The following is a 24,408-nucleotide window of genomic DNA, read 5'->3' on the forward strand; positions in this document are numbered from 1 at the left end:
CGATAATGTATACAATACTGGTAACAAACGATGTTTGTTAATGTAGGCCTATTGCCGCATATCATTAAATAGACCCACAGTTGCGGCCATCGAGGACCGCGTCCGCATATCATATGTTTTAAGTTGTCTTTGTCGCAGTTTAGGCCTACATGACGAATCAGTGTTTCTGAAGTTGGCGAAGAAAACGCTATTCCATGTGTTAATTAGGTCTATTATTTGGCCATAAACTGAGCCATTTGAAGTTTGAAATTCATGTGGTCATGCATCTGTCTCAGCGGAGACTGCAAACGCGCTGTCCAAATATCAACTCGTCAAGTCAAAATGCGCTGGCTCTTAAAGGAGATGCCACTCTCATTGGTTTATTGCATGTTACGCCCAAAACACACCTACTGGTTTCAGCCTAACCCATTTTAGATTTGCGCCGGGCGCAAAGCTCATTTATCTCGCCGTCATAATAGCAACAGCGCCATAGAACCGCCCACAAAGTACTTTGACTTTGCGCAACAATCGGGAGATGGGACCCCCCCCCCCCCCCACTGTGGATGCCCGCTGGTCGTGGGTTGGGATGGCTTGTGTATACTTCGAAAAGACATCGGTCATGACCAGGATGTTCTCTGCCCCGCTCTTCGAAGGCTCCAGGATGGTGAAGTCGATGGCCAGGATCTGGTTTGGACGTGAAGCAAGCAAGTGACCCATATAAGCACAGGCAGTAGGTTGAGTGTGTTTGGATACCTGGCAGCATTCACATTCTCGACACCATTGCTTGATGTCGTGGTGCATCCCTGGCCAATAGCACCGCAGACGGACCAGCTCTGTTGTTCGCTCAGCACCTTGGTGCCCATGTTCATTGTGCAACTGTTGAAGTATCTGTGTCTTGAGCGATGTAGGGAGTACTAACTGGAGCACTTCATCTCCTCTAGGGATGGTGACATGGCGATAGAGCACCCCTCCTTGCTCCACCAGCCGGTCCCACTGTTTGATCAGCACCAGGACTTCTTTCTAAGCCTGCCGTCGTTCAGCTGCATCCGGGGCCCTCTTTCTGGTCCAAAACGTCAGGAACTCTCGGATTACTGGATCAGCTTCCTGTAAACCATGCAAGTCAGGGGGAGAGTAGCAAGGGAAAGCTGAAACAGTAGCCTGGGTCACTCGATTCTCCACAACAACCTGTTGTAGCAATTCCGGGACTGATGTGCCTGGAGCTACATACTCTGATGCTTGAATGCTTGGTGGATGTTGCCTGGAAAGTGCATCTGCATTCTTGTTGCTTTGACCGGACCTGTATTTGGTGGAAAAGTCAAAGGACGCCAACTGTGCGGCCCAACGGTGCTCGGTAGCACCCAGCTTGGCTGTGGACAGGTGGCTGAGGGGATTATTGTCTGTATACACCACACACTTCTGTCCCAATAGATAGTCCCGGAATTTTTCAGTCATAGCCCATTTAAGGGCAAGAAATTCCAATTTCATGGAGCTGTAGTTTGTCATGTTGCGTTCTGTTGGTTTAAGACCACGGCTTGCATAGGCAATGGGTCTGACCTTACCCTGCTGTTCTTGGGACAGTACAGCACCCAGTCCGTTGTAGCTGGCATCAACCTCCAAGATGAAGGGTGATGAAAAGTTAGCATAGGCCAGGACTGGAGTTGACACCAACCTTTTCTTCAGCCCCTCGAAGCTCTGCTCACACTCCTCTGTCCATGCAGCATGAAGGCTTCCACCTGATGGTTTCCGGGCTTTGGTGCCAGTGAGTTAAGCAACCAGGCGATGTAAAGGGGCTGCCAGCTTGGCAAACCCCTCAACAAAACGTCTGTAATAGCTGGCAAATCCTAGAAAAGAGCGCAGCTCTGACACATGGTTAGGCCTTGGCCACCCTGCAACAGCCTCGATTTTGCCAGGATCAGTGGCTGCACCTTCTCTAGAAATGATGTGACCCAGGTAGTTCACCTCTGATCTGAAGAAGGAGCACTTCTCCAACTTGGCTTTCAGTCCTTCTTGCTGTAGGCGACCCAACACGTCATCCATGCGTTCAATATGCTCTGTCACAGTGGCAGAAAAAACAACAACATCATCCAAATACAACAACAATGATTGACCATGTTGTTCCCCAAAGATCCTCTCCATCAATCTTTGGAAAGTGCTTGGGGCATTGCACAAACCAAAAGGCATCCGGTTCCACTCAAACAACCCAAAAGGGGTACAGAATGCCGTCTTTGCCTTGTCCCTCTCTGTGACAGGTACTTGATGGTACCCAGCAGCCAGGTCCAACGTGGAGAACCAGTGGGCCCCTGATAATGCATCAAGGGATTCTTCAATACGGGGCAAGGGGAACGCATCCTTGTGAGTCTTGCTGTTCAAAAGCCGGTAGTCCACACACAACCGAAGGCTGCCGTCTTTCTTTCTCACAAGCACAATGGGAGAGGCAAAGGGGCTACTACTTTCTCTGATGACCTGTGCATCCAGAAGTTGGCGAATGTGGGCTTTTGCCGACTCATACTCTGAAGGTGGGATACGCCGATATTGCTGGCGCACTGGCACGTCATCTAGTAATGGAATATCGTGAGAAATGAGGTTAGTACAACCTAGATCTCCCTCATAGGCTGAAAAGATACTACTGTATTTCTGCAGTAGCAGCCTAACTTGACACTGCTCGTCCTGAGTGAGTGCTGTTAAATCAACTGCAGCGATCTTATCCTGCACTGAACTGGTAGTCTGTGAAGAGACTGTAACTTCTACTCCCTCCTCCACAAGGTTATCAGGTGAGTTGGCAAGGTGAGCTTCACTAACAGTACCTAGAATGGTATTGGGGTATAGTACAACACACTGGGTCCCTACATTGACAATGGCAATATACACAGTACCTTTAACCATGTGAACCAGGGCTGGAGAAGCTAATAGCCCTGCAGGCAAGCCACCGCTGCTGGGCTCAAACAAAATCTGATCGGCCAAATGTTGGGGACCTGTGGCTGCCACCATTTTCATAGTACCCCCTGGGACTCTCCCCCTCTCCCCCCAAACCCTCCCCCCTTTTACCCTTACACAACCCGAACGTTCAGGAGGGGCTTTAGTTTGGACCCGATAACACTGCTGAAGAGCGTGCTGAATGGGTGTGGGGGCCTGTAACACAGAAGGCAAGTCAAAGAGGGCAGGCCCATGTTGCACAAACAACTCCCCGTAACATTCTTTGATGATGTTCATTCCTAGTACACCAGGGACTAAGGATACACCATGTGGAGTGTTTCTGACAACCAACACCCCCCGCCTTTTAACAGTTTTCCCACAAAGCTGCACGTCCAATTCCAGATAACCCACATATGGAATTGCTAACCCATTTGCAGCACTTAATCTGAGCCAATTACAAGACTGGAGTTTTTCTGGGCCCCAGGGCTCAAAATGCTGCAGAAAGAAACTCGCGGTTATCGTTGACACCATTGATCCAGTGTCCACTAAGCATGGAACCTGCACCCCTCCCATACGTACAGAAATATTTGGACATGCAGAAACCAATCTTTCATGACTAGCAGCCAAATTGTCAGATGAGCCCCCACCTGAACTTTGGCTCAATGGTTCAGGGGGTGCCAGTTTCCCTGGTTTCTGGGGCGGGACATGGGTTGTGTGGTAGCAGGAGCTTGCTGGGGCTGTATAACTGCATAATCCTCTCTACACTCCCTAGCAAAGTGACCTGGTTTTTGACATCTCATACAGATCACCGTTCTCTTACCATGCCCTGACTGAGTTCTAGGGCCTTCTTTAAGGGCTGTAAGGCTCTTAGTGAGGTGGATGAGTTGCTCTTGCTGGTTGTGGAGGATTTCCTTCAGTTCACTTAACTCAGAACTGAAGGATGAGTTACCTGCCCCCTGGTGGTTAGACCGATTACCTTCTACAGTGTGCTGGTAACCAAAGGCACTGGGAACAGAATAGCTTCTGCCCCTTGCACCCCCAGGCATCCCTTCTTGTTCCCATCTAATGGCCTCAGTACGGACCTCTATCAGGGTGGCGGTAGGGTGGCCCCGGACAAACTGCTTGAGTTCTCTGCGAAGGGATCAATCAAACACATGTTCAACAAATTGATCTCTCAACAACACCTCCCTATTAAGTGAACCATGAGGGGATTTTTGTACCACCTGCTCCATCAAACACATTAATGCATGAGAGAACTCTTGTAACGTTTCATCATCTTGTTGCTTCCTGGAGAAGAAGTCTTCCTGCAGAGACACATATGATTTTGTACACCCAAAGAGTTATTTTAATATAAGCAGAACCTTATCTGGATCTGCCCTTTCCTCTGGGGACCGATATTTAATTTCTTCTCTTGCTTCTCCCTCCAGGTGATCATAGATGAAGAGCGCTTGGTCCGCTGGAGACAGGTGACGAGCTTGTACGCAGGCGTGGACCTCTTCGATCCACTCCCCAATACTTAGTCCTGCCCTGCCCCGAAACAGTGGGCATTTCCGGTCTCTGGGGAAATGAATGAATGGTCTCTCAGTTACTGTAGGAACTGAAGAGAGTCCAGGAGCTGATTGCTGATGAGGTGCTGGGCCAAGGCTGGTTAGCCTCTCGCTCTTGACGCATGTGTTGATTCTCAGCTCACAGCTGATTGACCAAGTCCCTTAATTGGGCGACCTCCTCCTCCATGAGGAAACAAAACTGAAGAGGTGAGAGAAACTGTCCGTGCCTGCCCGGCACCTGCTGCTGTTCTGTAAAAAAAATAAATAAACCCTAACAAGCTATATACAAATCAATTGGGTTGTGGAAAAAAAAGAAAACTACAAGTCTCTGCCTCAAAGAAATCCTGCCGACAACACCAAAATGTGGCGTTTACTTAGTGTAAAACTCAACATAAATGGGGGGAAGTAACTAAAGAGGGACCGACAATGCCACCTGGGGAATTGCACCCCAGGAAATAAAGAACAAAGAAAATTAAACTATTATATTGAAGAAATTATAAGGACACAGGTTCGAAAAACTAAAGAGGCAGAGACAATATATATATTAAATGTTTATTTTGTTACAAGAATAACTAAATAAAGAAAACTGGAGTAAAACCAAACCAAACCAAACAACAAAACAGAGGTTATGTAAACCAGCAACCCAATTGTCAAACAATGACACAGAAAAGGGGAAATAACACAAAAAGCAAACTTAACCAAAGCAAACAAAACAAAATAGCAAAACAGAACCAAAACAAAACCAAAACAGAACAGCAGCAGGGGATCCACCCTGGTAGGCAACCAGCAGAGGTTGAGTTCAGCCATCTTGGCCCTTTTATAGTGCACCTGGGTGCAGGGGGAGGAGCTAGGAAAGGCTGCGTTCGCAACCCCTACTGAGGTTCACTACACCACCATAAATCACAACTTTGTAGAGGCTCGCCATATCATTCAAAAAGTACTGCACAGGGAATTATTTATTGTGCTTACCTTTCTTGTTTATTTGTCCAAAACAGCCAACAGCGCGTATCACTGCTTACTTAACTGTTAGTAGTTATTATGATTTACTGTTATTAGTAAATCATAATTTTAAGGGTCTCGGGCATAATGTAATGTCTACTCATGTTCTTATCTTTCGCCTCCCTCCAACCCTCCCAGATCCCCAATTCTTCTCACCATCTTCCTTTTCTCCCAGTCTATGGGACTACTTTATGCATGATTAATTGATATGGATGAATATCAAAATATGAAGCCCTAGTTGTGTAAACTAACTGATCATGTTTTTACAATTTATGCTGGTAAACATACGTTTTTAAATCAGAATCAGAATCAGAAAAGGTTTTATTGCCAAATACATTTCACATATGAGGAATTTTTCTTAGTTTTTTTTCAGTGCGCACGAAATTTACAAACAATAAACAATAAATCAAGTGGTCCAATACAATTAGATAGATTGAAATAGAAAAAAAAAAAAAAATTAAAATTAAAAAGATAATAATAGAATAAATTAAAAAGACACTCTATATACAAATGAACCGTAATAAGAAGAATTAGAGAAAAAAAAAAAAAAAATATATATATATATATATATATATACAATTGTGCAGAATGATGCAAGTAGTGCAAAAATTGTGTCATCATAGGCAGATGACGGGTGGTGGGTGAAGGGGGGGTAGTGTGCGTGTCAGTGGGGGTCCGGGGCCATTGTTGATGAGGCCGGTTGCAGACGGGAAGAAACTGTTTTTGTGGCGTGAGGTTTTGGTCTTGACAGACCTCAACCTCTTGCCGGAGGGGAGTGTTTCGAACAGTTTATGTCCAGGGTGGGAGGGGTCCAACATGATCTTCCCTGCATGTCTCAGTGTCCTGGAGGCGTGCAGGTCCTGGAGGGACGGCAGGTTGCAGCCAATCACCTTTCCAGCACTGCGGATGATACGCTGCAGTCTGCTCCTGTCTTTGACCGTAGCAGCAGCGTACCAGATGGTGATGGAGGAGGTGAGGATGGACTCTATGATGGAGGTGTAGAAGTGCACCATCAGGTTTGGCAGGTTGAACTTCTTCAGCTGCCGCAGGAAGTACATCCTCTGCTGTGCCTTTTTGGTGATGCAGCTGACGTTCTGCTCCCACTTGAGGTCCTGGCTGATGACTGTGCCCAGGAAGCGGAAGGACTCCACAGTGTCGACTGGGGAGTCACACAGAGTGATGGGGGAGGGTGGGGCTGCATTCCTTCTGAAGTCTACAACCATCTCCACTGTCTTTAGAGCATTGAGCTCTAAGTTGTTTTGGCCACACCAGGTCACCAGGTGGTCAATCTCCCACCTGTAGGCAGTCTCATCGCCGCCAGAGATGAGCCCAATGAGGGTGGTGTCATCCGCAAACTTCAGGAGCTTGACGGACTGGTGACTGGAGGTGCAGCTGTTGGTGTACAGGGAGAAGAGCAGGGGAGAAAGAACGCAGCCCTGAGGGGATCCGTTGCTGATGGTCAGGCTGTTGGAGACGTGCTTCCCCAGCTTCACATGCTGTTTCCTGTCAGACAGGAAGTCAGTGATCCACCGGCAGGTGGAGTCGGGCACGTGCAGCTGGGAGAGCTTGTCCTGTAGCAAGGTCGGGATGATGGTATTGAAGGCAGAGCTGTAGTCCACAAACAGGATCCTGGCGTAGGTTCCTGCTGAGTCCAGGTGCTGGAGGATGAAGTGGAGGGCCATGTTTACAGCATCATCCACAGACCTGTTGGCTCTGTAGGCGAACTGCAGGGGGTCCAGGAGAGGGTCCGTGATGGATTTGAGGTGCGACAGGACAAGGCGCTCAAAGGACTTCATGACCACAGAGGTCAAGGCGACTGGTCTGTAGTCTTTGAGTTCTATGGGCCTTGTTTTTTTGGGGATGGGGATGATGGTGGAGGATTTAAAACAGGCTGGTACATGTCTCCAGCGAGGTGTTAAAAATGTCTGTAAACACTGGAGACAGCTGATCTGCACAGTGCTTGAGGGTGGAGGGGGAGACAGAGTCCGGTCCAGCTGCCTTGCGGGGTCTCTGTCTCTTGAACAGTCTGTTGACATCCCTCTCCAAGATGGAGAGAGGTGTCGGAGGGGGGGAGGGGGTCTCAGAGGTAGGCAGGAGAGGAAACGCCTGGGCTCCTGCTGAGGTGGGGGGGTGTGGTGATCGGGCGATGGTGAATGGGGGTACGGGGGATGGTAACAGGACTGCATTGTCTGTCGAATCTGCAGTAGAACTCGTTCAGGTCGTTGGCCAGGTGTGGGTCGTCGATGGAGTGGGGGGCAGACGGTTTGTAGTTGGTGAGCAGTCTCAGACCCTTCCAGACAGACGCTGGGTCGTTATCTGAGAACTGCTGTTGGAGTCTCTTTGAATACGAGAGTTTAGCATCTCTCACCGCCTTGCTAAACCTGTATTTGGACTCCTTAAACCGGTCTTTGTCTCCGCTCCGAAACGCCTTCTCCTATAATCATTTATAGGCACACTACTGTTCTAGTATTAGTATTCTACTTTCGATCAAAATTACTCACAGAAAGGCATCTGTTCTGCAGCAAATGACCAGAGCCCCAGGCTGCAGCCAGAGAGAAAGATTGAGGGGGTCATTTTTTTAAGCCCGCTGACTCATCAGCATCGGCGTAAGAAACTACCCATTCAGTTGAGTTGTAGTGGAGGAGACCAGAGGTGGAATGTGGAGTCAGAAATATATTTGTCAAACATCATTTGTTCCACCATTTCAATCATTTCTTTTTAGATGTGAATCTAAAATGTGAAGAATGTGAAGTTTGAAAATACAGTTGTTCAATTTTGAATAATTTAGGTTATTTTTTATTGGGGGGGACAATTCATGTTTTTCAGAAATTGGGGGGGACGTGTCCCCCCCCCCCCCGTCCCCCCCCCCGTCCCCCCAGGATCTGCACCCATGATTGGAACGCAGCCGGGGATGTTGTGTCGTCACATCCAGTGTTGCCAGATTGGACAAACAGTATTGCCTGTTTGGGCGGGAAAACTGTCCCAATCTGGCAACACTGGTCACATCCTCCCGTGAACCCCTATCCGGGTAAACCAACACCAGTGAGAAGAAGGCGGCCATTAATGTGAAGACCGAAGACCGATCGCGACTTCAGTGGTCCAGTAAACCCAATAACTGAATACAGTATATAATATTATTCTAGTGTCTGCAGTCTGAGATAAAGAAGGTCTTTATTTAGATGGCAAGCTTCCCGGGCTCTCTAAACGAACAGGACATAGGTACGGTACAGTTCTGAAGTGTCAGGCCTCTGGTTACTTCCTCTTATGCTTGTGTGTATGTGTGCATTATTTGTACTATTCTCACTATTTACTTCCTCTAGTGCGTGTGTGTATGTGTGCATTATTTGCACTATTCTCACTATTTACTTCCTCTATTGCTTGTGTGTATGTGCGCATTATTATCAGAATCAGCTAGGTTTGCGTAAACAAACAAGGAATTTGACTTCGGTTAACCCTTGCTGTCAAAGTACAACACTTAACTTATTGTTTATATTAAAATAATAAACAGAATACTACGTAATATATGAATATCTACTGTTAAGTGTACAGTATGCCAATACCATATAATTTACAAATTTACAAAAAATACGATTATTTATTATTATTATTTGCACCATTCTCACTATTTACTTCCTCCGTGGGACTGGGGGAGTCGCCCAGTAGGAGCACCAGTTTTGTCTCCGTTGGGGTCAGGTGGAAAGCCAGTGTGACTCCCACCTGGTTTCAGGGCTGTTGTTGACAGATGGGAGAAGAACTAAATCACCAGTGTCACGAAATACTATGAGTGACTTTCATTTTTCAGTGTGTCCAAAGGGCTCCACACATCGTGACCCCACTGGGCTAGATGGATCTGTCGACTTTAGTGTGAGCCCAGCGGGGGGGCCCTGTCCCAATTCTTGAGCCCTAATCCTAGGTTTTGCGCCTTCCCACGAAGGGGTAGGGTGTTCCAATACTTAAGGGAGCAAGGGCAAGTGGTGTTTTTCCCTTAAAATCAACCCTTGAACGCTAGCCAGCTCGGTAGCTGACTTGCAGCTAAGGGCACTCAAAGCAAGTGTTCTTGTTAAGGGGAGAGAAATGGGACTGGGCCTAGTGTTGTGGACAGGTCTGAGGCCCCTCGGGCATGCAGACCCCGGCCTCTGCATGTCAGCTGTAGTCCAGTGTCCCGCTGCCAATCTATGCTACTTATCACATGGGGCTACGTAGTGGTTCTGCGCATGCCGACAACATTGATCTGTGTATTATAACGTAACCAATAGATAAGACTCTTGCCGTATCCGGTCGGTAGAACAGCAACGCTTTTGGCTCGCCTATATCAGATACACCGATGTGATTGGTTAATGTTCTGGGCCAGGGGAATCGGGGAGTGGGTAGATTGCTCGTTCCCAGAGTGACTCGCTGAGCAAATTCAAATTGTGCTCTCGCGAGAACTCTGGATTTCCAGGGTAACACCACAGATCAATATTGTCGAATTGAACCACTAGGTAACACCATTTGATATGTAGCATCGTTTGGCAAAACACCGGAAGTATCTTATGGTATGGTCAGCAATGATAAGATATGTTTGAGTGATCTGAATGCTAGGGCTGAACGATTTGGGGAAATAATCGAATTGCGATTATTTTGACCAATATTGCGATTGCGATTTAATATGTGATTTTTAATTTATTAAGTTCCTTATGTTCTGTATTATTCACTAAAAAAGCAATAAATCATTCTTTAGTATGACCAACACAACACTGCTCTTTCCTTTAGGCCGATGTGATGAGATTAATTGATATTATAACATCTTTATTTAACTTTTGAATTGTAAAAGAAAAAGAAATATAAATCTTACTGATCTCCAGTCAGTAATGGTAACAAATCCCAAATTAAAAAAAAATACGTATAATTTTTTTTTTCCACAGCCTTTGCGATTTTCATATTGCGTTCTATTACATCGCGATTTTGATTTGAATTTGATTAATCGTTCAGCCCTACTAAATGCTACGGAAAAGTGCTTCAATGCTTCCTTTCTCATCTCTTTTAGGATAGGGTAGACTGGACCCTCCTTTAGGAAAGGAGACGATGCCGTCCCACACCTTCCTTGAGGCCGCAACGTTTAGAACCAATCAGGAAACGAACAATCAAACTTTACGCACCATTATTTTCAGGCACGCATTTGGCCTGCAGGATGGGACTATTTTAAATTAAATGTCCCACACGAATAATGATCTTATTTGTTAAAACATGTCCGGGGTAGGCCCACGCCGGGGTACAGACGGAAACAGACTGCAGTTAGGTCAGTCTAATACCCTGCACATGGAAACCGCTCAGAATACCTTCTAACCGTCGGAGCAAAACTTTATGCCAGTGACCTAATGTTGCCCGGCATTAGTCTTCTACCAGTGACCTTCTCTATAAATGACACATTTCTTCATGGGGATAATTATCTTGAATTAGACATTCGTGAAACTAGGCTATGTTAATATTGGTTGAAAGAGGGCACTCACACTGAAACACTGAAACAGATTCCACACAAATTCCTTTGGTAACTGAAGTGTTAGTGAAGCAAGGAGAGAAGGATGTTTCAGACCCACAACTCGGGCTGAGCCTCGACTCTGGGGAACAGCTGTCCCTCGTCATCCGTCATGCCGACCATAGGCCCTTTAAACAGCAGCTACTTTGACAAGGCTTTGCAGGGTCAAGTAATGACATGCCCTGTTCCATTTAGGTGGTGATGAGGCATGCTGGCTCACTAGATCATGGAGTCAGTTACACCTGTGTTCACCATGATGTGTGTCAAAATGGGTCCTGTGAAAAGTCCCATTGAAAGGTAGTAGTATTTCCACAGCTGGGCCCAATGGGTTGCAGATGTTTCTCCTGAACGTAATATGAAGGAATCCACTGCAGACCGTTTATGTCCTATTTACCCGTGTCGCGGTGTGCTAGGAGGCTAGGAGGCCACAATGGTGCATTATTTCCCCATGGGTCTTCCTGAGGGGAGACAAGGTTGGGTCATTTGATTCAACATTGAAGGAGGGCATGTAGTTGGTGTGCTCTATTGACCACTCTACATTAATAGTCCAGTCATTTTATGAAAAAAGGTCAAACAAATTGCAACAGAAGCAAACTCAACTGATTTTGTTTCCTCAATATGTCCTGAGTAAGGAAAAAAGGCCCTGAAGAATCCCAATAGGGGAAAGTTTCTAAAAAGACCCAACTATAGCCTATTCATAAGCCTATTTATTATTTTTCTTACGTAAATAGCATACAAATTACTGAGTTGATTACTTACATTAAGACAAACAAAAAATGTATTACAATGTATTACAAGTTCAAAATACTTATTTTTTGTTTGTCTTGATGTAAGTTATCAACTCGGTCATTTTCATGGTGATATCTAAATGTTACAATTTTTACCCTATTCACGTGAGAAAAATAATGAATAGGCGTATGAATAGGCTATATTTGGGTCTTTTTCTAAACTTCACCCTAATGGGATTCTTCAGGGCTTTTTTTTCCCTTACTCAGGACATATTGAGGATACTAAATCAGTTGAGTTTGGTTCTGTTGCAATTTGTTCTAGGCTGACCCCCATTTTGGCTTCAAATGACTGGACTATAAGGCCAACAGTTGAGCCCCCTCTCCATGGGCGTGTTGATGCAGCCTCACCCTGATCATGCCCCATATATTGGTTTCCCAGGTAAGGCCAAGTTCATCGGTGAGCTGTCGGTGCCTGTAGCCCCCTTTGACCAGAAGTCTGGACGGGAAACCTGGACTGTAGCCTTCGCCCCGGATGGATCCTACTTTGCCTGGTCTCAAGGGCATCGCATTGTGAGGCTGGTTCCCTGGTCCAAATGTCTCACAAAATTGTAAGTAGATCCCGTTTTGTAAATGAGCTTTTATTTGTACAATGAATAAGTGAACCGCACAGCCACATGTGCTTATGGATCATTCACCATGAATCATGATGGTTCTGTTTCATGTGTCTGTAGCTCCACGTCCCGCTCTGGTGAAGGTACCCACCCAGCAGGAGGACACCAGGACGGTGATGAAGGCCTCGTCCCCCTGGCGGCGGACCAGCCCCGCGACCACACCATCGACTGCGGGGACATCGTCTGGGGGCTGGCCTTCGGGTCGTCGGTGCCGGAGAAGCAGAGCCGCTGCGTGAACATCGAGTGGCACCGCTTCAAGTTCGGCCAGGACCAGCTGCTGTTAGCAACAGGCCTCAACAACGGACGCATCAAGATCTGGGACGTGTACACAGGTGAGCACCAGAGTACTATACACACATATATATATATATATATATATATATATACACATACAAACAAACAATAGGGTTCTATACCATGTGAGCACACGTCTACTGGACTGGGATAGGGTTCTATACCATGTGAGCACACGTCTACTGGACTGGGATAGGGTTCAAATGGGTGCATTTAAGGTGCTCTCCTGGTGAGAGATCTTTTTCCAAAAAGAGGTACATCATATGCACATTTGATTGCTTGAATAAAAATGATTGTGGGCTGAACCCTTTTCTGTTAATTTCATATGGCATCGTAACTGTGTGTGTGTGATGCACACTCTCTGACACCACATTCATTTCAGATAAAATGATATTGAAATAGTTGCGTCACGGTCACGGCCCTACATGGGTTAAAGAGGGTTTTGTGTGAGTTATGATATAAAATCGACCCATTGCAACCAAGTCCCCACTCAAACGTTGTGTGGGGCATGTCACACCAGGACATCACACTCGTCTTCAGTTGGTGCAATGATCAAGCTTGTTTAATGTTGTTGACCGTTTTCATATCACAACGTTGATAAGGTTGTGTTCACTGTTTCTTTATCATGCTTTTCCAGGAAAGCTGTTGCTGAATCTGATGGACCATACTGACATAGTGCGAGACCTGACCTTTGCTCCTGACGGCAGCCTCATGCTAGTCTCTGCATCCCGGGATAAGACTTTACGCATCTGGGATCTGAAGGATGACGGTATGGACAAGTGTTCTTAATGCTAGAGATGAAGGAATTGTGTGTGCCTGCAAAGTGATGATGTATCTATTATCTCTGCTGTCCAATGTTCTGATTTTTTCTGAGACAATATGCCGCTACAGTTGGACCAAAGACGTTGTTTGTCTTGGATGGATTATTTCCCACCATGCACATGGAGCAGGAATCTCTGATCTAGAAACAGCTGATCATTTAAGCACTATAAATCCACTATAAATGCACCACAGATAATTCAGTTCCACATCGTTTTTTAAGCAGCTTCCTTCCATGATGCATAAAATGGAGCAAAAGTGAAGCAGTATTGTTTATTGTTTTAGGTGTCTGTTGCAGTAGATCCACGCCTACAGAGCCTCAATCTGTCTTGAGCCTTGTGAATGCCATGTGCTAATGCCATACATTATTACAAAGCATTAGTTTTTAAATAATGTAGATCACCACCTATTCCATCGATGCAGCGTTTAGCTCTACATGTGTTCAGACCAGGCAGCGTCTTTGTGTTTGATGATTTCATCCACACAGAGATGGAGGTAGAGTGTGTCACTACGCTAGGGGCACCAGAGCTGGGTCTACTGTAGTGCCTCCTGACTCTCCCCCTGTCTCTAGGTAACATGGTGAAGGTTCTGCGGGGGCACCAGAGCTGGGTCTACTGTAGTGCCTTCTCCCCCGACTCATCTACCCTGTGCTCGGTTGGTGCTGGTAAAGCGGTAGGTTGGTTTAAACCCTTTTCCGATATTGTTTTTATTTCTTAACACTGCTATTTGTGGTATTGTTTGTGCCCACTAGTAAAGAAGTACACGCTCAAATTAAATATAGTTTATACCCTTGTATGAGTGTGCTTAGTGTCGTAAGAGGAGTTTGCATCATAGCCTTTGTTTTGGAGGTTAAATGGATGAATTCTGGGGATATTTTGACAGTTTGCATGCAGAATAAGAATACATTTGACGATGTGACGGGTGGGTTGGTGAAGGCACAAAGGAGGGACCTCAGGTATCACCTGGCCAGGGGAACATCAATGTTTTAGCTATTCTGGATTAAGAAACAGTTCTATGCTGCACGATCATGAAATCTCCATCATATTGTCGCACAAGGGCGACTGAAAACAATGTATTTAAAATGGTGCTGGCGCAACGGCCCCTCAAACACTCTAAATTCAGTCTTGAAGATGCGCCTGTTTACTTGAGTAGAAGTGGATGTCACTAAAGGGGTTTGAAGTCGATGTACATGTGCAGCACGTCATATATGACCATGGGTATAAACCCTGCAGACAGCTGTTGGTTACTCAGGCTATGTTGGGCTATGTGTGTCCCTACAAGTGTGTGTGTCTTGCTTCCCTGTCACAGGTCGTGGCAGAACTGTGTGTGATTGGTTTTGAAGGGAGCGCCGCGCTGGCATTTTGACAGCCGGTGCAGACCAGGGATGCACTGTGCCCTATGCCCCGGCACCTGACCCGCGAGGTCACTCCGTACGTAGGTCCTGCTCCGTGTCCGTCTCCCTCTGCTGCTGCAGTTCCTCCTACATTCTCAGTTGAAAGCATTGATCAAATTCATGGGAACTCCTCTCCTTCACCTCCCTCCCAACCCTCCTCCCCACCTTTCCTCCAACTCCTTCCATCTTCTGTAGTAAAAGGATGAGGTCTCTATTGTTGACCAAAGGGCCTCCTCACAGTCCAGCAGCACCGGCAGCATAAAGCACGCTGCCGCAATTTGATAAATACCGTCTATGCTCTCCAATCCTGCTGGACAGACTGAATAGGCCCTTGGGTCCAACATAATGAACACCTGTAAATGTCACATCCTAATGTAAGCAAGCACTTTTATTTTGCTGCTTTTATAAAAAAAATATACTTTCAAAGCTTGTCAAGTAATGTCTCAGAGGATCAGGTCATTTTCAAGAACAGGATGTGATGATATTTTAGATAGATTTAACTTGGCAAGTTCTCTAAAGTAGTTTTAGACCAAAATCCCTGTTTCACCAGCACTACAAATAGAAGACTAATTACATCACAACACTCCCCTCTCCTCTATGCCTAGCGGTTTCGACACTTATTCCTCAAGACTTACTAGTAACTATTCTACTTTCTGTAAAAGTTACTGATAACTATTCTGTTCCCAGCCCATTAAGTACTAGTAACATTTAAATTGTGACATCTACATGAAAGCCAAATTGACTGCAAAATATGAATGAGGACCAAATCAAGCCGCATTTAGGAGCACTCTGTCGTGGGTTTCAGAGAGAGGGCCCTTGCAGAGGGCCCTGATGGCCATCAGTTCATCTGTCGTCAAAGAGCCAGTGGACCTACAACCCTTTTTGTCTTAAACATGGTTATATGTTTGATATGATCGTCAACATAGTAATGTCATTTTATTACCTTAACTCTAATAAGTCCCCAATTCTTTTCTTAAACTACATCGCTCATTATAACTCTCATTCACTGGGTTCACTGGCTCTCTAAGATCCAGAAGGCGTGATCTGGGCGACTATGGAACTCGTTCATAGTCATAGTGGTTCTAGAGCCGTCGCTGAAACACGGCTCTAACTGGTTGATCATTCAATTCATTTGATTATCAGGGTTTATATGTTACTAATTGTAATAGTATCTAATAAAGTTACTAGTACAACTGAAATGGATACAAGCCACTATTGGAATAGTGACTAGTAACTAAAGAGCAAGCACTAGTATCTAATGAAAAGTTACCAGTAAGTCTTGAGGAATAAATGTTAAAGATCTTGCCATCATCCTCTTTCATTCAGGGATATGAACGGGCTTCTTTGAGCCTTCAAAGACAATTTATAAAAAGGTTCAAAACACAAAACGATCTTACCATGGATAATATACAATAACATTGGTCTAGTCATGAATTGGAATTAGTGACATGAAAATTGGAATCAGGTATTTTCTTTGCTATCAATTGCCTTTGCATCATTTAAATATTAGAACTATATGCATATTTCTGAATACATTATTAGACTTGTATTAATTAGTCATGGTCATTAGTCATACAGAACAGTGTACAGCAGCTCTTACTGCCATGTTCAGTGGTAGATAGTGAATCTAACGTACAGCAGAGGACCGCTCTGCGTTGATGAGCAGGAGAGGAGAACGTCATCAAATGACCTTAATGATGTAGATGTATTGTGATATAATCACACGATGCTTAAATGCAATGTCTTTTATGCTGTCATATGTTTATTTGATCTGAAAAATCTTCTAAAATTGTAAAGCATGTCTGAGTTGGAGCATTACTTCAGTTAAACTGTGATCACCAATACCTGTGGTGTCTTCTGTGGGGGAAAGATTGCAGGTATTAGTGCCAAAGTCCATCCTTTGGCCATCGGATGTTATTTTCTCCTGAAGCGTCTCTTGGTAGGCTTCTGCTGGAGGAGGGAACCGTTTACAAACACGGTGAACTAACACTCAGAACGGAACCAGTGGAGGAACTATTTATGTCACCTCAAGCTACTGCTTGTTTTTGTCTTTATTTTTTGTTAACTTGTTTTGTTACGCATGCATTCATTTCAAAGGCGTACAATATAGCATAGTTTATAATATATTGTCGGGTTAGATCAAATGTACAAAATAGTCAGTCATGAGAAGTCTTGGCCATTGAGTTGGTTTGACCCGTATAGCCCCGCTGCTTGTGTACTGATATTGGTTTGGACTTGTTGCAGAGCCTTGGGTTGATGGTAATGTTATTTTCATTGACATGTTCTGTGTCTAGTACTAAAAATAGGACCTAAAGCTGCCTTCTGAACCACTGCCCCGTCTATAACACGCCTGTTCCCGGTGCAGGTTTTCCTCTGGAACATGGATGACTATTCGCTGGTCCGGAAGCTGGATGGACACCACAACGACGTGGTGTCCTGTGAGTTCTCCCCCGACGGAGCTCTGCTGGTGACCGCCTCCTATGACACCCGCGTCATTGTGTGGGACCCCTACAATGGCACCATTCTGCTGGAACAGGGGTGAGATGTGTGGCTATTTACTTTGAAGAGTATCAAAGCCTTGTTTGACCTGACCACTATTAGTGTGGCTCTTCTCTCATCCTCTCCCTTCCTCCTCTAGTCATCTCTTTCCCCCACCGTCGCCAATATTCGCTGGTGGTGCCAACGACCGCTGGGTGCGGTCTGTCAGTTTCTGCCATGATGGACGACACATTGCCAGTATAGCTGATGACCGGTAGGTTTTCTGAATGGCCACAAAAATCCCCAAACAGTTTTGATTAGTGGTGCATCAAAGTCTCAGATGTAGCACACATTCTGTTCAACAGTAGTCCTTGGATTGGTCACAGATGGCCAGAAGTCTGGCCTCACTTACAGTGCTCAACCCCAGCACTAAACAAACCTGCACGCCTCTAGCACTGTATGCTGTTCACGGATGAGCACACAAATGTTTTTTATGGAATTTGCTGTCTCAGAAGCTTTCTCGGTTTAAGTGTGCATCTGTACATTCCAGGTGAACCAAAGGCTGTGTGCGTCATGGTACTATTGACGCACTGTGTTATTGTGACCTGATCCTAAATCCTCCTCCAGATTACTGCGGTTCTGGAGCATCGAAGAGAAGGCCCCTCAGGCCATCGCAGGCCTGACCAGCGGCCTCAGCTGTGCCTTCTCCACCGACGGGACCGTGCTGGCTGCAGGGTGAGGCTCATCATTCAGTTTGATCTCTTTTCTTCATTCTGCTCCGTGTTGTAATAAGGGCCGTCTCAGGAGATCTATTTCTGCTTAACTAATGAACTCTATTAGAGTAGAAGTAGGCTCCGTCCCTGACGAGAGCGCGTCCGTCTTCTCTGAAGTGACCCCGTCATCAGTCCTGTGTTGTCAGCTACCTGCGGTGAGCTGACTGTGTTCTTGGCTAGGACCCGTGACGGCAGCGTGCTCTTCTGGGCGTGCCCCCGCAGCACCCCCCCACTGCAGCACCTGTGCCGGATGGCCCTGCGTCGGCTGATGTCCACCCAGCAGGTGGAGGCGCTGGTCATCCCCACGCCGCTCTGCGACTACCTGGCCTACAGAGTCCTCTGACTCCACGCACGTCCACAGAATACAACATCAAAGTACCGAGAAACAAGAGCACATTTCAGAGTCCTCTGACTCCACGCACATACACAAGATCAACTCCTTAGTACCGAGAACCAAGAGCTCACGCAAAACCACAACCGTATAATTCTTACTTTCTGAGGGCTGCTATGTATTTATTACATTTTTTTATGTTTTGAGGGAAAACGATGATGGCAGGAGGCAAAGTTCAGTGGAACACAGGAACCGCTTAAAGTGACTTGATGCGGTTATTGAGCTCCACGTGATCAGCTTTGTGTTTTGACTCTGTGCTGGATAGGGGAAGAGAGTGCTGTTGTGGCTCCTAGCCTGAGGGCCGGGGCCACGCCGCTGCTTGTATGGAGGTTTATCGTGCTAGAGGGCAGGGTACTGGGTACTGGGTACTGTTGTGGGGCCCCCAGCAGGGTGTGCGTTGGAGCCCTGCAGGAACGTGAACCTGTGCTCTCATTGTGCCTCCAGCCCAGGGCTCTTTATCACGCTGGATATCAGTCAAAGAGGTTTTCCTGTTAATAGAATCAGAGGGCAATCTTCGTGTTTTGTTCAGGACCATTCTGCCAGGTTATGTATGCATCCTAAATCATTTTCTCGCCTTTGATATTAAAGCCAATTATTTTTTGCTTATTTTCTCCATGGGAAATTTTTATTACAAGAAAACGATATAATGTACAAATAACCCAGGATGTCTGCATATGTAGTAGAGACCAAACTCTGACTGTGATAGTATGCATGGCGTTGTGTCCTATACCTTGCACACATGCAGTACACAAAAGTAACTTCTTTCCAAGCCCCTCAATGTGTTGTTGGTACTCCTGCAGAGGACCCAATGCTGGGTTTCAGGAGACTTTCTATAAGTTGATCGATCTCCTCGATCAAAGTCCTTTTCACTGGCTTCTGTCATTGGTTCCAATCCTATCTGTGCATTTCTGAAATGTTGGTCCCAGTCCATATATGTTTCTCACTGAGGCTTTGTTATAAATACATAATTGCCTTTTCATAAATAAAATTGGCGTGCAGGAATGTACAATTTTCATATACATGTTTTGGTTTTCTTATGTCAAACATTCTTGGCAATAACTTAAATGGTAAGCTTAAGAAATGTTGATGCCACTCTAAAGAGACTTTGCAGATGTTGATATATTGATGTATGTTGGTGGGTGAAGACCATATTTTAAGTGTGATATATGCATTCAAATTTGTACTGGCATGACTGCCAAAGACAAATTATAATGCTGCCTCACTCATATGAAACAAACATATCAGTACGTTAATTTATGTCAATGCCCTTTGTCTGTGTGTGTATAGCTTTTATAGCTAAAATAAAAGGCTTTTAAAAAAAACATTGTACTTTAGGGGTATAATGGGTATAATGGCATGATGGACAATTTTGAAAAGAAAAACAAGAAAAATATATATTGACTATCACTAGTGATAGCGATGCAATTAAAATGCTGCAAAAAGTGTGTGGAGTTATAGTCAAAGAAACTTCTGTCAAATTGGTTTAAAAATGTTTCAAAGAGCGACAGACGATACCGACATGCCTGCACATTAAGGGTTCTCAAACAGTTCAGAGTAAATAACCAAGTTTCGAAGAATTTATTACACAAAATAGAGTGGAAAGGTTTTGAGTGGTTTTACACCGCTTTAATTGAAGTATTTAATCCAGTCATATTACCTTTTTTTGACCACCTAATCCATGCAATAAATTAACTATAACTCCATACATACATATTCCATGTGCCAAAAAAAGTGAAATACCTCAAAGTATACTATTTCTGTATCACATTTCTAAAATGCCTTTTATAACCAGGACTTCTTAGTTCTTCCTAGTTTTGCCATGTTTGCTAGTTTGAGCTTCACTTTGTCCCTCTCCTCTACAGTCCGCTTGGAGGTGCACTCCACGGTGGAGTCCGTCTGAAAGGAGATGGCCGGGGCGTGACTGAGCAGACCTCCGTTCTCCTCCTGGCTCCTGGGGGCAGGTGTCTGTAGGACCAGCCTACCCCTGAGGGAGTGCTTCAGCTGCAGCAGCAGGGGCTTCTGGTGGGAGTACCGCCCCCTCGCATCCCTCCCAGGAGTACAGCACGTAGAACAAGCTGAGCACAGGATGCGGAATATATACACCCAGCCCAGATAGTGAAGCTCAGCGATGTTGAGAACAAAGCATCCCAGGCTGATACTAAACATGAAATTCAAAAAGATAGTCTTCTCTGTGGCGCGGGACACAAAGCAGTCAGTGCGTGTTGGGCAGGGATAGGTCTCGCAGCGATACAGGTGAGGCACTTCAAAACCAAACAAGTAATACTGGCCCACCAAGAAGGTGATCTCCATAACAGAACGTAACAACACGTGAAGAATGTAAATGAGTAGGACTTGGCTCGATAGCTCGGTTGGATCTTCACCAAGTTCTGCATAATCCTCGTCCAGGAGACTTTGCTCCATTCCTTCTTGGTCTTTTGTGCCCCATTCCTCCATGTACTTGGGACTGTAGATGGGCTCCACCCGGCTGCCCTCCATACAACCGCTGCCAAGCTCAACATAGTTATTTTTGGAGGGGGTTTGGATGATGAACTTTCCTTTCTGGACATCCAGCTTTTCATCCTTGGCAATTTTATGGAGAACAAAAACGATGTAGAAGATAGATGGAGTGGATACCAGCACAATCTGAAAAACCCAGAAACGCAGATGTGACACAGGTGCAAAGGTGTCGTAACAGACGTTGTTGCATCCGGGCTGCTGGGTGTTACAGGTGAACTTGGACTGCTCATCACTGTAGACTGCGTCTCCCACCAAGGTCACCAGCAGGATGCGGAAGATGAGCAGCATTGTCAGCCAAATCTTCCCTATCACTGTGGAATGGTTTTGCACTTCGGACAGAAAACGTCCCAGTATTGACCAGTCCCCCATGGCTCTCCCTGAGGCAGAGAGAAAAGGCAGGATACTTGACTTTACGGGTGAAAAATCATGATTGTCAATATGTGAAATCAACTACTTTAATTCCTAGAATATTATTAAATGAGGTGCTCAGCTTGAGCAAGTAATTCAAATGGAAAAGCTGAATATGAACTCAATACATGGATTCCATTCCAGAACTAGCCAATACAACTCACCTTCAGATTGTCCTGTTTTAGTCCTGTCACACAAATTGGGAAGAATTGCTATGCAATTTGCATGCCTATTTTTTATGTGTTGGCAGATGATGGATGGAAATGAATGTTGCTGAGCATGTTGTGAGCAATAGGCTGACCTCACATATTCCAGCCAGTTTATCTGAAACTGGCATTGTTCAACGTCTGCACAAAGCAAGTACAGTGTGACAAAGATTTAAAAACACAAAGAGGGGGGGACATTTTCTGAACAGCCTGGAATGGTCTGACAAAAAACAGTAGAAAAGGCTGGAAAAGGGTCACAAAACCATCCTGCGTTTGGCAGTATGTATAAGTGGGAAAACAACCAATACACCGATGACTGGATTGTAGCTTGATCTCTAAATCAACCTGAAAAAAATAATACAGCAATAGCACAGTTACATAAGCATAACATTATAGAAACATGATTTTATTGTTTCCCTCGTCATTCACTTAACTAGGATGGCAACAGGAATTAAGCACAAAGATATGAAAAAGATCTACTTTGAATACTTAATATAATAATATATATATAATATATAATATATAATACATAATACTTATATAATATAATAAGGTATCGCAATTCCGACCTGAGAGAGCTTATTCTTTTCATCTTTGAGAAATGTAATGTTTTTCATAGTAGAAATATATCCAGATGTATACTCAGAATGTGGCAGATGTAATGTCAGCAGCCCTAGACCACGTCTGAACAGAGGGACTCATACCAGCAGCTCTGAACAGACGGACTCGTACCAGCAGCTCTGAACAGAGGGACTCGTACCAGCAGCTCTGAACAGAGGGACTCGTACCAGCAGCTCTGAACAGGGACTCGTACCAGCAGCTCTGAACAGAGGGACTCGTACCAGCAGCTCTGAACAGAGGGACTCGTACCAGCAAACAGAGGGACTCGTACCAGCAGCTCTGAACAGAGGGACTCGTACCAGCAGCTCTGAACAGAGGGACTCGTACCAGCAAACAGAGGGACTCGTACCAGCAGCTCTGAACAGAGGGACTCGTACCAGCAGCTCTGAACAGAGGGACTCGTACCAGCAAACAGAGGGACTCGTACCAGCAGCTCTAAACAGAGGGACTCGTACCAGCAGCTCTGAACAGAGGGACTCGTACCAGCAGCTCTGAACAGGGACTCGTACCAGCAGCTCTGAACAGAGGGACTCGTACCAGCAGCTCTGAACAGAGGGACTCGTACCAGCAGCTCTGAACAGAGGGACTCGTACCAGCAGCTCTGAACAGGGACTCGTACCAGCAGCTCTGAACAGAGGGACTCGTACCAGCAGCTCTGAACAGGGACTCGTACCAGCAAACAGAGGGACTCGTACCAGCAGCTCTAAACAGAGGGACTCGTACCAGCAGCTCTGAACAGAGGGACTCGTACCAGCAGCTCTGAACAGGGACTCGTACCAGCAGCTCTGAACAGAGGGACTCGTACCAGCAGCTCTGAACAGAGGGACTCGTACCAGCAGCTCTGAACAGGGACTCGTACCAGCAGCTCTGAACAGAGGGACTCGTACCAGCAGCTCTGAACAGGGACTCGTACCAGCAGCTCTGAACAGGGACTCGTACCAGCAGCTCTGAACAGGGACTCGTACCAGCAGCTCTGAACAGAGGGACTCGTACCAGCAGCTCTGAACAGAGGGACTCGTACCAGCAGCTCTGAACAGGGACTCGTACCAGCAGCTCTGAACAGAGGGACTCGTACCAGCAGCTCTATAGCAGCTGAAGGAACTTTAAACGTGGTAATATGTCTTATAACATAGAAGAGAAAACAGGACTAAAATCCAACGTTAACTGTTTTATTCACCGTTAAGGTGACATCACAACTCTACATCCCCTCTCTTTTTGAGGTGACCCAAAGTACATTTCTACAACCCCAGTAACATTAGATAACCTGAGTGGCCCGGCTACCTAAGTGCAACCGCATAAAAAAGGACCCAGTACATAACTGGAAACACACACTGGTTTTTATCAGTGTGTGGGGTTCAGGTTCTGATGTGATCCTGATAAGGCTTATTGGGGACTCTTCCTGAGCTAGTCACCTCAGGTGGGCTGCTACATGAACCACCTCAGGTGACTTCTGGTGGGACAGTGCGTGGTGTGAGTGGTGGGGTCATTGGGGACATTCTCAGGATCAGGCGCTGATGTGGGCTTTCGTGGCCAGATGAGGCGTCGCTGATTCCTGGTGTACCTGGTTCCTTGAGATGTTCAATTGTAGCTGGTAGGCTGAGGAGTTGGGCCCTGTACTCTTGCTAACCTGTCAAAACCATGCGCAGTCTACATCCTTACGGTCTGACCTGGTCTTAATGCTGGGAGGTGCCGTGCATTTGGGTCATGTTATGCTTTGCCCCTCGTTCTGTTTTGGGATAGTGGCCTGCAGGCTGGAGCACGCCTTTGGTTACTGGTAGGATAGTTCTGGTCTGTCTAGACAGAAGCCGCTGAGTTGGAGAGGGGTGCCATCACAGGGAATGCTGTGAGCATGGAGTAGGACAGCATGGATGTCCAAGCCATCGGGGTCATCAATGACATCTGTATTCCCAGTTAGAAGGTTTCCGAAACCTTGGGACCAATTCGCCCAAAGGAGTGCTATCATCTGTGGTCAGCCCCGCTGGCCTGATGGGGAACACTTCTGAAACTGTACAGGCCTTACTTACCAGACATTGGTCTAAGAGAAAATAAAGTTTATATGGGACTTTGGGCCCCTCTGGGTGGAGCCTGGGGCCCTCTGGGTGGAGCCTGGGCCCCTCTGGGTGGAGCCTGTGGCCCCTCTGAGTGGAGCCTGGGCC

The 24,408-nt window shown here is 45.9% G+C and overlaps 2 protein-coding genes across 2 annotated transcripts; one reads left to right on the top strand and one right to left on the bottom strand.

Moving 5' to 3' along the window:
* The first annotated feature begins 8,483 nt into the window (after nucleotides 1–8,483).
* wsb1 (WD repeat and SOCS box containing 1) lies at nucleotides 8,484–19,851 on the top strand. The gene is made up of 9 exons (XM_084466911.1): nucleotides 8,484–8,657; nucleotides 12,121–12,289; nucleotides 12,413–12,684; nucleotides 13,284–13,415; nucleotides 14,037–14,137; nucleotides 17,224–17,396; nucleotides 17,497–17,610; nucleotides 17,964–18,071; nucleotides 18,290–19,851. The coding sequence occupies exons 1-9, from the start codon at nucleotides 8,618–8,620 to the stop codon at nucleotides 18,450–18,452; spliced, it is 1,272 nt and encodes a 423-aa protein (XP_084323037.1). The 5' UTR covers nucleotides 8,484–8,617; the 3' UTR covers nucleotides 18,453–19,851.
* Nucleotides 19,852–20,268: 417 nt separating this feature from the next.
* LOC311341678 (gap junction delta-2 protein) lies at nucleotides 20,269–21,563 on the bottom strand. The gene has a single exon (XM_084466482.1). The coding sequence runs from the start codon at nucleotides 21,384–21,386 to the stop codon at nucleotides 20,283–20,285; it is 1,104 nt and encodes a 367-aa protein (XP_084322608.1). The 5' UTR covers nucleotides 21,387–21,563; the 3' UTR covers nucleotides 20,269–20,282.
* Between the last annotated feature and the right edge of the window lie 2,845 nt (nucleotides 21,564–24,408).

This window comes from Micromesistius poutassou (assembly GCF_964030765.1).
Source record: "Micromesistius poutassou genome assembly, chromosome: 4".
NCBI classification, from domain to species: domain Eukaryota; kingdom Metazoa; phylum Chordata; class Actinopteri; order Gadiformes; family Gadidae; genus Micromesistius; species Micromesistius poutassou.